Here is a 15,018-nt window from a genome sequence, read left to right as displayed (position 1 = left end):
ACCAGAAAATATTGTATTTACAAGTATAGGGTATCAAAAACATTCTACGAATGACAGTGGAATATGTTGAACATCTCAAAACCCTCACGAGTTGCTGTAGTTATTAGATGATATTTAGAATATATTGGGATCAACCTTCATGTATGATACTTATTCCATGAGCAAACTTCTCATTTCTTTCTCTTTCTTTATCAATGGATGGTGAATGACTGATTTATTTGCATGGTTGCCTGTATACTTCCAGAACTCTACCATTTAACTGTGTTCACATTGTAGAAATAACAATTAATCGTTAAAGGAGAGTGTGTGTGTGTGTGTGTGTGTGTGTGTGTGTGTGTGGTTTTAAGGGAGGAAATTGAAGTTGAAACGAACTGTGGATCCCTCTAAGTTTAAATCAAGGTTCTATGCCCTTACTACATCCCCCACCCCTTTCCCTTTTTCCACAGATAATAGTATTGGTATCTTCCACTGGAAAAGCTAAAGCAAATCTCACCCCACAAAACAGTGTAAATCGGATGCAGAAAATTAGCAAGCAGCGCTGATCTTGAAAGAGAACAACAGTGAAATGACAGTGTGAACTTCCTGCTAATATTGGGTCCATATACATAAACTAATAAACGCATGCGGATGTAAAAGTTGACTCCATCAGCAAGAAACCAAAGTTTCTATCTACCTTTTAGAGTTTCTGCCTTCAAAGAAAACTGTCATCAATCACTATAGACGTCATTGATTAAGAAGATATTCGTAATCTCGAGCCCTACTCCTCTGCAAGAGATACTGGAATATAACATGTTGAAGCCACAGTGCGAGTGTTACCTTCTCCACACGCTCTATCCCACAAACACACAGGCATCATCTGTTGCGCCCCCCCACCCCGCCCCCTTTCCTTTCTCCCTTCTCCCTTCTCCCAACATCATCATCATTTCTGACATCTGGGAATGAATAATGTCAGGTTATCACAAGACATCAGAGGGAACGCTTGCAAATGTATCTGCCATAATCAAGAACATATCTGCATAAGTGGCAATCTAAAGCAGCATCCGCCTTAAAGGATCGCCTTGTTAATATGAAATCACTTGGTTTCTCTACCTCATTATGTGGGCATGTGTGGGATGGGGAGGTCTACGAGAGAATACATTGTCTAGAAACACTTTCACACCGAGTAATTCATTATTGAATTCTCGGCGTTCAGATTTAATTACCTCAATGTGGTCCCCGAGGAAATAAACTGGGGCTATCAGTAATCCGAACATATATCGATTCCTGGGGTAACACAGCAGTGAATGGACAGAGCGAAGGCACTAACACGCAGCACTCACTGAACCCTGTTGACAGTGTATTAATATTCCAAAGAGCACCTCCGTGTTCGTCAGGTAGAACACTAACTGTAAGCGTTCACACTGTCTACATTAGAAACCAAGGGATCACTGTATCCCGTTCAAAATGCTGCCCTCCATCCAAAAACATTTGATATTTGCTTATAGTATTGAGAAATATTTTTAAGACGGTGTAAAGCTACTTTAGTTTTATATAATTGGAGAGAGCGGGAAAAACAGAAACTCGCTGAGTTATTAAAAGGGAAACGGGTGTCAATACCACAGTGGGCCCCAGCAAGGATAGGTTCCTCAGATAAATTGCAAAGGAATGGCGTGTGACTCATTTTAGCATTCGTATCAATGATCCTGATTCTGGGCACTCCATTATACAGCATGGAGCAGGTGGAAAAAGTATATCCTCCCTGGAAACCGGTCACTGCCTTTTATTAGACTTTAAAAAATATACATCCTGAGTACGTTCGAGGTTCGTCCTGCAGTCTTGCTGGAAGTTGCTACACTTCAATCAAAATTGGCAAATATGTGTACACCAATAAGTCTGTCAGGACAGTCCTTCACAGACAGAGTTGCTCACTGAATTCTGAGTGCACTTGAGTCTTTGGTACACAGTAGGAAAACGCTCAGACTCCCCCTGGCTGCATCCATATTGGCCTAACGCCCCTTTTACCTTTAAAATTTGGTCTGATTCTGGCGTCGTATCCTGATGTCCTTCCCATCAATTTGTCCAGAAAATCTGAGGGGGACATGGCCTGCGAGGCCGGTTTGGTTGAAGACCTAGAATCATGTTCCTTGGAGAGAGCTAACCTAAAGGAAATACAACCTCAGCGTTAGGAAGATCTGCGCTGTGCACTCGCTTCAAGTACAAAGACTTCGCGCATTTGGACTGTACAAGGCAAGTCAGTCGGAATGGCAAATATTCGGGGCACCCTCAACATTTAGTCAGAGGGTCAATGTGCCCTGAACAAATCTCACTGGTTGGAAGCCAAGCTGAATCACTCTTCAATTACACCTATTGTTTCATTTTGCAATGACTAATGTCAGAGTTTTGTTTCAGGGAACGACACATAGCAAACACGATCGCAATCGGTTTCATTTCGAATGAAAGCCACGTTTCCAAAGCTCTTAGAAGCAACAGGGATGCATGAAAAAGTCACCCACGAATAGAACTCAACTGTCAAAAGCACCCCTGAAAAAATACACAAATTAAAACTTAATACCAGCAGCTTCACTCATGGTTAGAGTTGTAATAGTTTCGTTGAGAAACCGTCCAGAATTTACACATATACTGTCTAATTTATAGGTTAAACCAATTTCAACACCAAAAAAATGTAATTATCTGGGACAAAAAACCTGATTATGTGAAAACACTAACGTTCCACATAGCTTCACATTAATGAGACAGAATTTCAACAACTTCCGCCACCACCTCCATAAGCTATGTGTGTTGGCAATGAAAAGGGACAGTTAGCCTCCTCGTTGAGAAGGGGAAAAAATTAACAAGACAGCAAAATTAGGGGCGAGCTTTTACGTTGAAGTGTCCTCACGTTTAAAGGCATCAGCTGAGTGTTTACAATATATCAGGCTTCGATCCGTCACAACAACCTCTCCCATAGGCTGGGGGTTGTTTTGCCTTACTACAGATGCATCGCTCAGAAAAGACCAGGACACATTGGAAATAATTGCGTGCTGTGCGATTTCCCATTGTTCCAGCCACCGACCTGTCCATGCCAATAACGTGCACGAAACGGCAAGACAATCCATGCACGGTCTCTCACCCCCACCCCGTTCCACACACCCCCACACAAAAGGGCGAACCATACCTGAAGTTGCTTGTTTCTAAGATGCATGCAAAGAACGTTGTCACGATCTTCACAGCGGCTCGATTCATTCCGCCAAACTCTTATCGCTCCCTATCTGCCTGATATCGCGGGCAATGTTCTGGAAATAAAGTCCCTCCCCAACAAAAAAAAACCCACCACCACCCCACCCCCTCCCCCCCCTTTCCTCCTCCTCCTCCAAAAAAAGAACGAAGAGTCGGTTGATGGTGCAGGGAACTCAGATCCAAGTGGCAGAAAGTAGCTCTGGCTTGATGCAGGCGGGGACAGCACAATATAGAGCATCAGTCCTCAGTATCATTGTATGGTAAGAAGACTTGGAGATCGAGTTCCTGCCGCCGCCGACAGTAAAGAGCGTCAGAATGGCATATTCTCCCAAAGCACCTCTGTAAACACGACGTCAGGGAACGGGAGGAATCAAACTTCATGTTACGGTAAACGGGTGAGCGTCGGCTTGCTCGCCGTACAGCCGCAGGAGCAGCACCATGCTTAGGGTACTGGAGAGGGTGAGAGGGTTGCTGGCTGGTTGGGGAAGGAGCTGGGATTGAATGGAGAGGCGGGCAGACAATGTGGGAAAGGAGAGCCTTTCAGCACCACTGGTACATTTTCAGCACTTGGACAGCTCCCCGGGGCTCCCAGCGCGTCTCCTCCTCAAACACCCCCCTTTTTAAAAGGAACGTGACCAGGCTGTGAAAGGAGCTCCTAAACGAGAAGACGGCAAGTTAAATCATACGTGCAAACCCCGCCGCGATCAGCATCTGAAAAGCATGTCGATGGAAATCCTTTCTCCTCCCCCCTCCCCGCTCAAGTAGCGAGCAGCGTGTCCAGCCCATTGTAAACGACTGATACGCTTCTAGATCAGGGCAGACATGTGGAGCATACGACGTGCTGTCAATTTGGACACATCAAATCCATTAGGTGAAATCAGGAGCTTATTTTCCCCCACCCCCAACCCAAAACAAAAATGCTTTGCCGCCCACCTGGTGAATGAAACTGTTGCCTTGTAATTCCTGCACACTTCACCCGGACGATTTGCTCCTCCTGTTTGTCAATAGGGCTCAAGCAGCGGGGGTCAATGAGTTCTGGGAAGAAACGGCAGTCATGCATTGGATTAAGGCGGCCGTGCCTGGCACCTTTTTTTTAAGATTGTAAATATGTACAAAAACCAAGCAGTTTATCTAATGATCTTGAATAACGCAGTTTCGTGGATTTGACTTGTTGAAGCACATGTGAAGTTTACAGTCAGTTCAAATTCTTAATCGGATTTGTTGTGAATTTGACATTACGGGCATCATTCTATTTATCAATCGGTATTTAATCAATGGGGCACACCCCATGGCACTTCCATCGTGTAGTATTTAACTTAAATCAGTTCCCTCTATGATGTTCTTTGTGACTGGCTCACTTCGCAAACCTACGACCAAATATATATTTACATCAAAGTTAATTGTTTTCCCTATCGAACATTTTTTTCACTCCACGATAATCTAAAATATTCCAATATAAATTAAACGTTCGTTAAATGCTTCAGAAGCTCAAGCTTGTGGGAATATTCCCAATTTGTGAAGTCTAAGGTCCTTTCTACAAGTTATATTTAATTACTGTCAAAGCAGCAATGCAGCAAGTTCCCCAAAAATGCTAATGGATTGACAGGTATGTCAAAGTCTCTAATCGAAAATAATGTGAATTATTGAAAGCAATCAACTAAATTTATGGATTTTACATACACTAATAAATTCTAATAAATGCCATAATAATTTAGCATCAAATGCTGGTGTAGCAGAAGCAATAAGGATCAAGTAACATTCCTGCACACAAGTACTAGGCAATGACCATTTCCAACAAGAGAGAATCTAACCACCCCTTAATATTCACCCTTAATGGATCCCCAACTATCATCATCATCATAGGGGTTACTATTGACCAGAAACCAAATTGGACTAGCCATATAAACACTGCGGCTACAAGGGCAGGTCAGAGACTAATGATCCTGCAGCGAGTAACTCAGTTCCTGACTCCCAAAGTCTGTCCACCATCTACAGTGCACAAGTCAGGAATGTTGTGGAATACTCTCCCCTTACCTGTGAGTACAGCTCCAACAATACTCAAGCTCAATACCATCTAAGACTAAGCAGTCCACTCGATTGATGTACCATCCAGAAATATCCACTCCATCCATTACTAATGAACAGTAGCAACAGTGTGTACCATCTATAAGATGTAAGACAGGAACTCACCAAGGTTCCTTGGGCAGCCACATCCAAACCCACAATTATCACCATCTAGAAGGGCAAGGGCAGTAGATGCATGGAAATATCAGCACCTGGAAGTTTCCCCTCAAGTCACTTGCTATCCTAATTTGGAATTATGTCACTGTTCTTTCACTGTCACCTAGGTCAAAATCCTGAAACCTCCCTATTAACAACACTATGTATATATGTACACTGCATGGACTGCAGTGGTTCAAAAACTCAGCTCACTACAGCTTTCTGAAGGGCAATTAGGAATAGGCAATAAATTCTGCTCTAGCCAGTGAAGCCCACATCCCGTGAATGAATAAAAATGGACTGGTAAATTAATTATTGTGGTTGCTTTATCAAAATGCAATTTTGATTTTTTGATTCATATATGGAACAGTTTGTACAATGAGTTATTTTTCATATCTGCATTTCCACATGTATGCCTATTATAGCAATTTCTATTTAATTTCTTCTCAATTGTTCCAAAAGCTACATTTTTTAATTAGTTCTTAGACAGTAGGATGAACCATTACTCCTTCCAGTTTTTAATATTGTCAAACCCTTTCTGATCCCACCAACATTTTTGTGTTCCTGGCTTCTGCTCTACCCAAATTCCAATCTTTCTACTCAAATTTCTTCCAGAGGTTTGAAACTTGGGCGGATATCTCAGCTCTTGTACTACTTTCTTTCCGGCTGTTCATTACTAAGGTTGCTTTCTTTAACTTCTTGAAACTATCTCAGATCTGATCTCACCCCATACTGTTGCCATTGTGGTCATTGTGATGTGAAGGCTCCACTTCTCCATCGATCTTCTTGCATTCTGTCCCCCCCAGTTATCAATTACAACTGATTTAACACACTGCAGCTTGCACCTAAATAAATCAGCATGAAAGATGACCCAACAGCCATGTCCTCTTCCAAGCCAACCTGCCCAGTGTCAAGGTACTAATCACTCAAAACCAACTCCACTGGATACGATGTGGCATTCGCATGCCTGATACCAGACATTGCATGACAACTTGGAACTCCATCATGACCAGAAACTCCCAGGAGGTTAGTGGAATCACTTTAGAAATGTCTTCAAAGCATCCCTGAATTGACTAAGCATACTGATTGACACTTAGGGACATAAAAACAGGAGTGAGCTGTTCAATCCATCGAGCCTGCCCCACAATTTAATATGATCATGGCTGATCGGACATTTAAATGTCCTTTTGCATCCTTTATCCCCAAAACCCTTTATGTTGTGGGGAGACCTTGGCTTGTAACTGAACAAAATGGAAAAGCACATTCAGGAAATCATCATGAGAAGTTTCATTGTGAATGCAGAGTTGAAACATTGGAGAGAGCACATAGACCTCTACATTTGCCTAATAATTCAAGCACCACGAGCTCCATAAGTGGCAGAGTCTGCAGATCACATGCTAGACTTATCAACCATCTCAAAATCCTATTGAACCACAGCAAATGCAAGTCATCCTGGGTCTAGAAGAAAATCTTTCTAACCAATCAGCTTCATGGGCTGTCACGTACAAATTATTTCAAGATTTATTCTTGCCTTCAAATCACTTAACACTGGTGTCCAACCTTACCTCAACAGCCTCCTTCTTCAAGTATCTGTCAGCACATATCCTCTGATCATTTTTGGTCCCCTGCTGTTTGGGACAGCCATTCCACTTTGCTACTTCCCTCCCCACTCTGAGAAACTTCCTAAAGAGTAGTCTTTTTGTGCATTCAGCTTCCAAACCTTCTCCACTCTTTTTCCCCCTCCAATACAGCTTTTACTGTCTCCTCTATCTGTAAGGCCCATCTTTTTTGCCCTTGAGGAGGGCTAAGAGATTTGGATTGTTGTTGTCAATGTAGCCAAGTCATAAATAGATTAATTAAAATGAATAAATTAATTATCAGCGAAGGAATCAGATCAATATTTGAATTGGAAGTTTTAAGATTGGGAGCTTAGCTAAGGGAAATCTATAACTGTTATTTGTACTACTTCATACACCCCAGAAAATGTACATTCAGGTAGCTGCAATGGTGTACACTGTCAGTGCTGGGCTATCTCTCTTTGGCAGAAAGAGTCTCCAGAAGAATACCTCTTGAACGACGACAGTCCTTCTGAAGAGGAATCATCATGCATTCCATTTTTCTCAAGCACCAACTCAGAGATTGAAACCTCGGATGGGTTGGAGAATAGATTAGAGATCTGCATATAGCGAAACACTTAGCATGTGACAAAAGCTACTAGTGTCAAAGAGTTTACGAAATGGTAAGGCTGGGTATTCTCTTGGAACTCATGATCAGAACTGATATGCAGATTTGAGGTGCCCAACCAAGGAAATAAAATTGACTGTGTCGCACAAGTTTTATACAGGGGAAATAGAAGGCCAATCAAGCAGTCTGAGTAATGAGGGGTCCACTTCCAGCAGCATCACCGTTCTGCAGTCTACCTTGGAGACTGTGTGGCTAGATCCAGAGATGCTTGAGCCAGGTTACCATATCAGAAGTCAATGGTACCAACCTTTTATAACTTTGGAGCTCAAACAGCTGCCAAGCTGCCTCTGAAGAGATTGGCTGAGTGAACATAGAGCTCCATGCACGTGGCAGAGGTGCCGCAGGCGAGAAACATGTTTTCTTTTCTCAGGATGTCAGCACATCTGTTTCCTCACTATCCTTTCAACCACCAACTGCTATGCTTTCCAGATGGGCCGGACTACCTGGTAACAGGGGAAGTATTGCACTCTACAGCAAGACCCTTACAGGTTCCACCATCCAGGTGTTACCAGCCATGAGCATCTCAAGTGCTCCAATATGAACAACAGTAGCTTTCCACCTGCATTGCTGAAGTTACTGGGCAGCAACTTAAAAGTACTAAGCATTGGAACTTGGGCGTATAATGGATTGAAAGCAATTACCATGTTTAATATGAAATTAATCATCATTGGTCATTTTTTCCATATCAGTAAACAGCACCTTTTCATATCAGTTTTTTGAGTTTACCATTGTCAGCATTTAAAATTAACTAAATGATTTTAAAGAGCTTTATTGCAAATTAAGGTACTGGCAATGAGGGTAAGAAGGACTATTAAATCAATAAAGAAGAATGAGAAGGATTCTGGTAGAATGATTTTATAGACTTTCTCCTGACCACTATATTTGCAATGCATTTTGTTTCCATTTCTTCTGCTTCATCCAATTCTTTCTCATCAGATACTGAATATTGTTATTGTTCTGCCTTTTCCCATAACAACAGTTCTCTGTAGTGCCACTTTGTCCAACATGAAATGCCATATAATGATTCTGTAGATAATGAATTGCAACATATTATTGGAAACCGTGAGCTGTGTTTACAGTGAAGATGCTTTGTTTCATTAGCCCGATGCTGTGCTCATGTGGTGTTCCTGTGGTTCCATGGCTGCGATTGTACCTTAAATGTTCAAGCGTGTTGGATAACAAGATAGTGCTATCAGTCATGTGTCCTCAAGCAGCTATCCTGTTATCTCCCTGGAAGGATTGATTAGTGGGAGGATCAATGAGTGCTTGAGGATGGAGATGATAAACAGGCACCAGAAACTGCGATAACTGTGGAACAGGCTTCCTTGGGCAATGGCAGAAGCTGATAATATTCATTTACTCAAATGCAAATTAGACAGGTTTCTTTCAGAAATTGACATTTTTTATACAGCAATGAAGACACAACTGAAAATGAAGAATACAAGAATATTGATAGGACAGCGGAATTTAAATCTTTGGTTCCCAAAGCTTTATGCCACTGGTTGTTTTCTTTACCTCATGTTTAATTGGTAGACATCAGTTGATCAATTGCCAATATTAATCAACAATTGCATTAATATATGATGAAAAAAACAAAAATAGAAAGCAGATTAGATCAACATTGACCTATTTTTGTCGAACAAATCTTATGTTCCTCCTCCTAATGATCTGATTCCAGACCCCCAAGTTTTGATACAACCTAGTTACAAACAAATAACATTTTGTTTAAAGTAGACAAAGCTTGAGATCCAAGACACTTTTTCTATGAGAATAGAACTACGAGATTCCATGGGTTTTGAAGAAACAAAAATTAAATTTACTATAGGAGGTCAGAAGGATAAAACAATTTACAATATCTATCATATACTCGAACGTTCAGGGTTAATATTAGATATATGTGACTTAACAGGTAAACTGCAGTTGAACACACTACACTGCATTATAAATGGCAGATGTGATCAAGGCGGACTGCAGAGATTTCCCAACAACTCACTCAGATTAATCACCTGTAAGTCAACTAATCTTATTAAACCAGTCTCTCTTCCAAGGGATTCCAGTCTTTGCCTTTAAAGACATCATTTCGCAATTCTCTCCACAAGTCACCCCCAACTCGGGGCCCAGTTTTAATGGTTTCAAACTCATCTCCCAAGATTTCCTTCACCTGGATCTCCAAATCTGCACTCAAGCACCCGATCACAAATATTATTTCAGTTCTTAGGCCACGCCAAGCTGAACATTACTGCTTCAAAGAAGTGCCTTCACCTCAATAGCCTTCAGTGCAGAGTCTGAACCTTCTGTTGCTTTCTTGGATCTTCAGAACTTCATTGCAGCCACTTTTGGTCACCAGAGCTGCTTCTGAGTTCATTTCAATTGCCAGGTCTTCTCCTTAACTCTCACTCAATATCTGCTAACTGCAGCATTTTTTTTTGAAGTAGCTTTCTCTACTTCTTTCTTTTTCCTTAATTATAAACTCTTCCCTATCCTTTTGTATAGAATTCTTCTTTTGGGACCTCACCCTCTCCCCTCTTCCTTTTAGGACTACAGACCCTGCCTATGTTCCTCAGATATATCGAGAAAAGTGGGCTGAGGGGCTAGGCTTCTGCAAGCAGCTCTCCTCAACTTCTGTCTTCGAACAGACTCAAATGCTACTTGACCTCAGTTCTACTCCTCCTCTCCCTCCATCAAATAGAATGAAGCAAAAAAATTGCACCCAAGATAAGCTGAGGTAGTTTAATCAGAATGAATAACTATAAAGGAAAATACAAATAAGCAATCAGTCAATCCACTTGAGGCTTAAGTAATCTTTGTAAGTCAGTCAATGCCTGATGAAGCCAAGTCCACAAGATTGGGTGGGGTTTCTGTCTGTTGCAGTTAAAACCATTTTGGGTTTCTAATTACATCAGTTGGACTGTAGAAACTTGAAATAAATTTCTTAATAAAGTGTCTCATTTCTCAGAGAAGGAAACTTGAAGATTGTGTTAACTTTTTAATCCTAACCTCTCGCCCCTGCTATATGAGTGTTAAAATTGATTGTATCTGTATGTGGTCCAGAATGGTAACTTCATTATTAAAACTTGTGTTTTCCCCATAACTTTTATTGAGAATGATCTTAAATTAGTTTCCATGCCAACTTGAATTTGACTAATTCTGTGTTGAACAAAAATATCAGAATTGGATCAAGCTTCCAACATGCATGTCCCTTTTTTAAAAATTGCTCTGTTTTCTTGTGATAAGGGCACTTCAAGATTTAGTACAAAGCCATAAAAATCAGAATGTCACAGGCTCAATTCTGGAACTGTGCTGAGTGGCCTGATCTTAGTTGAGGTACAATTGGAGTAAACGAAAGGAAAAATCAGCCATGGTGGTTATACTCTGCTAAATATGCCGATTGTCCAGTCGGGAAGTTGAAATTTGTACATTATACCAAAACCCATTTATAACAATGCCCTCCTTAATAAAGCTCCTAACATTTGGTAACAACAATGCCGATGCATCAAGTCAGGAATACGTATAAGAAATTGTGCAATCTCTCTATCAATCTATGGCTATTGAGGGTACCTACATTTAAACTATATGTGCCTATAGACATGGCACATTAGATTAGTCTGAAGGTGTAGCTGTGTATATGGACAAATGGGATCCTGTCCACATTGAGGTGGTAGCCCAGTGATCTAACCTGAGTTTGTGTTTGTAATGGGTATTGTAGCATACATCAGTTAAATGGCAGATTTCTACTGCTTTGGAACATCTCCATCCTGTGTACTAACCAATAAGTGATTGTAAGCTATGTATTAAGCAAATTTTAGATTGGTGTCATGAATTCTATTTTAGTGCAAAAGGTGCACAGATTAAATCTTTGTAGAAATGAACTATAATTCCACATTTCTATCAGTGATGGTATTCTCGCATTTCCTAAGAGAAAAAGTACAAGGCCACCTTGTTAGTACCAAGATGACCCACAGGAAAGATAAACACTCTTGACCTCCATCTGTACTGTCCCACTTTATCAGTGGTATGAAGTTGGCTTACACCGAATGACAGAATAAGTTAACAGCTTCCTGAAAAAATGCCATTGCTGGTACTTTGTGAATAATGTTCCTGTATAAAGACATTTATACTCTGCAATGGGGAAAAAATGGCTATGAAATGCTTAGACGTGCACTGCAATACATGTGACCTAAAAACATGACTAAGAAATGGTGGAGTTAAAATGTTAACTTCAATTTTCACCCATTTTAGGGAATAGCAAATGGCTATACATTGCCGTAAAAATTTGTATAAATGTCTTATGGTCAACCATATCACTGTCGTTTATTATTGCATTCCATAGATTACAGCTATTTTTAAATTTGATGTTGTATAAATATAATCCACATCCAAAATAATAATAACATTTTATTATGACTCAATATAAATGAAATGAATAAAATGCATCTCCAAGTTGGGAATGGGCTATTGTAAGGATGTTAAATCCATATCTTGATCAGTAGGAATCTGTAAAACAGGCCCCTAAGTGTAAGCTTTCCTTCATTATAGCAACAGATTCCAGAGCTCCCTGAAAAAGAGAGAGATATTAAGATCAGGCAGGAAAAATGTGCTTATGACAGGTGTCAGGTATACAATACAGAGCCAAGAGGAATACAGAACGTGCAGAGGTGAGGTGGGGGAAGTTTAAAAAGCATATTACAGAAGAGGTATTACGGAAAAAGACTGCCAGCCAACATTCCCAACATTTGGGAATCCTAAAAATCTCATATAGGCATATAAATACTGAAAGCATGGTAAAAGGATTAGGGCCAATTAGGGAAATTTACACAAGAAGGCTTGAGCATGGCTGATGCATTAAATGAATACTTTGCGTTGTCTTTGCTACGATGGCACATGCAACCCAGGAAATGGCGACAGAGAAGGAAAGTTTTTGTAAAAGGGATCACAATTGATAGGGAGTCTTGAATAGATAAGGTTGTAAGGATAGCTGCAGCAATTACAGGCCAGTCAGTTTAATAGCAGTGGTGGGCAGATTTCTCGAAACAATTATTCAAGATAGAGTTATCCATTCTGTCATCGGAGTACAGCCAACTTCATAGCACTGATAAGGTAGAACAGCACAGATAGAGATCATGAGATTGCGATTTCCAATTTCCACCGCCTCTCACTGGTGGCATAATCAAGTTAACATCCATAATGGTGTGAACCTGATTTTAATATATTTAAATACATTTTAATATCATTAAAGACTCCCCTTGCAATATATATTTCCCCCCAGGCGTATTTTCAAACCTCACGGATTTGGTGTCATGATGTTAATCTTGCCGACAAGTTCAACCAGACATAAAGGTGAGTATGGCCCCTCGGGAGAGAGACATTGCCAGGTGATGCCCTGGCACTACCCTTGGCACTATGCATTGAACTGTTGTCGATTTACTGCGCTGACTAAGACAAAAGCTTGTTTGCAAACAGGCTTATGGCTGTAGGGCTGGTTAGAGCCAGCTCAAGATACAGCCTAAAGAACATTAGAAAGGTACTTACTGAGAGGCTGCTTAAGTTGCAAAACATGTCCAACACCAGAGACTATAAAAAGACGGACACAAGGAAACCTTCTTTGTTGTGACACTATTGCTGTACTGAACACCATGTGCCTTTTGAAATAAAAGTTCATGACCAAAAGTTTGTGCCTCATCACTGACTCTCCAAAGAATCAGGATTTGATGCTAAAATCTAACAGTTTGAAGCCAGAATCCAGCAGTTGGTATAGTCAGCAGGATGATTAAAATTTGAAGATTGGGAAAGGGAAATAAAAACATGCGCAACATAAAGGAGGTAAGATCTCCTCCCTTAAGTTCAAGGTGTTTTCTTTTTCAGCTCTGATGATATACATCATAGGAAAAGTCAGTTGATGAAGTTATCAGTTATGCACTGAGGAATTTCAAGAATTTGGAGTATCTCTAACAGGAAAAAAAGAACAAAGTACAGGGAGCATCCATTAATAAATAAACGAAGGAAATAGGACATCTCTACTGATATTTAAATGGGATGTTTTTACTGATTTAAAGGAGTTAGGTTTTATATGGGTTTTGTAACGAAAATGGTCAATTCGCATAAGAAACCCCTGGAGTTAATGAACAAGAGATACAGGATCATATAAGTCGATGTTTGGAAAAGGATCTCACACCAACCTCATCACTGGTCTCCCTCCCACCCCTCCCCCCACATCCCTCACACAGACATTGCTGCCACCACCACCCCCTCCCCCCCATACACAGACACGGGTGGCTGTTCACCTCGTGCCCCCATGGATCCAGATAATACAGGTACCCCCATCCCTCCGTCCCTTGAACATACTGACCTCACTGCTGCTGCCCTGCACAGAACTTACATGGTGCTGACATACACAACCCCAGCTTGCGAGCATTCCCTCCCTTGAATGGGAGCCTTGAGTATTGCACCCGCACCCCCCCCCCCCCCCCCCCTCTCCCAGACACGGTAGCCTATTGAATGGCAACCAGGGAGATGCATGACACTCAATTGTAAACAGCCTTCAAAATTTCTCAAATATTTGTTGCCAACGGGCCCCTGACTGGCCACACTCACTGCACCTGCACTCCCCTAATAAGGTAAGTAGTCTCTCAACGCCAGGTTAAAGTCCAACCAGTTTATTTGATAGTAAATCCTCAAGCTTTCAGAAACACTGTTCCTTCGTCAGGTGTGTTTATCCCAGTCCTTCCTGTGTTTACCCCCAGTCCAACGCCAGCATCTCCACATCAAGCCTCCCCTAAATAAGACAGAGCTGCATGTAAGCTGCAAGAATGGACACAGTCAGTCACGCCACAAAGATGCATTCAGGGAAACCTGTCCCAAGATTTGCTGAAGCCAACCAAGACCGCCTGCTAGATGCTTTGGAGGAGAGTCATCAGCGACTCTTCCCCAGCCAGGGCCCTCGCCCAAGAAGTGCAGCTGCACTGTGGGTGGAGGTGGCAGGAGCAGTGAATGCCAGGAGCCTGACATTGCATTCTGGCTGCAGTGTCAGAAAAAAATGTACGACCTCCTTCGAGCAGCAAGAATGAGGTGAGCATCCCACTTGGAACTGTGCACATGCTTGGCACAGATCTCCAAGGTACTTAGACACCTGAAAAGCATCAAGAAGTGACCCTTCCCCAGGAACAGAATCTAACCCCTTCCCCTCGCCCCTCAATGAGCCCTTTCAATGGTGACCCTTTTCCCCGAAACTGTCAGCACAACGCCCGAGACACAGGCATGCATTGCGCACCATGCACTGCAATATATTAATGCTTGCTATCTACCTTGTGTTCCCACAGGGGAAAAGCATACATAACCACT

The 15,018-nt window shown here is 41.5% G+C and overlaps 1 protein-coding gene across 3 annotated transcripts in view; it reads right to left on the bottom strand.

Moving 5' to 3' along the window:
• glra2 (glycine receptor, alpha 2) overlaps positions 1-3,257 on the bottom strand; it is a 180,157-nt gene extending 176,900 nt beyond the window's left edge. For 2 of the 3 annotated variants that reach the window (XM_080203305.1, XM_080203306.1), the window contains exons 1-2: positions 3,155-3,257; positions 2,002-2,138 (exon numbers count right to left, since the gene is read on the bottom strand). In XM_080203305.1, coding sequence (XP_080059431.1) covers positions 2,002-2,138; positions 3,155-3,222 — 205 coding nt within the window. In that variant the 5' untranslated portion in view covers positions 3,223-3,257. Of the gene's footprint in view, positions 1-2,001; positions 2,139-3,154 lie in introns of those variants that run through there. The other variant, XM_080203307.1, reaches the window with a different exon arrangement.
• Positions 3,258-15,018: the final 11,761 nt, after the last annotated feature.

The sequence above is a fragment of the Carcharhinus amblyrhynchos genome, chromosome 15 (genome assembly GCF_965287045.1).
Source record: "Carcharhinus amblyrhynchos chromosome 15, sCarAmb.v2.hapA, whole genome shotgun sequence".
Taxonomy (NCBI): domain Eukaryota; kingdom Metazoa; phylum Chordata; class Chondrichthyes; order Carcharhiniformes; family Carcharhinidae; genus Carcharhinus; species Carcharhinus amblyrhynchos.
The sequence above is the reverse complement of the archived record's forward strand: the minus strand, read 5'-3'. Positions and strand labels throughout refer to the sequence as shown.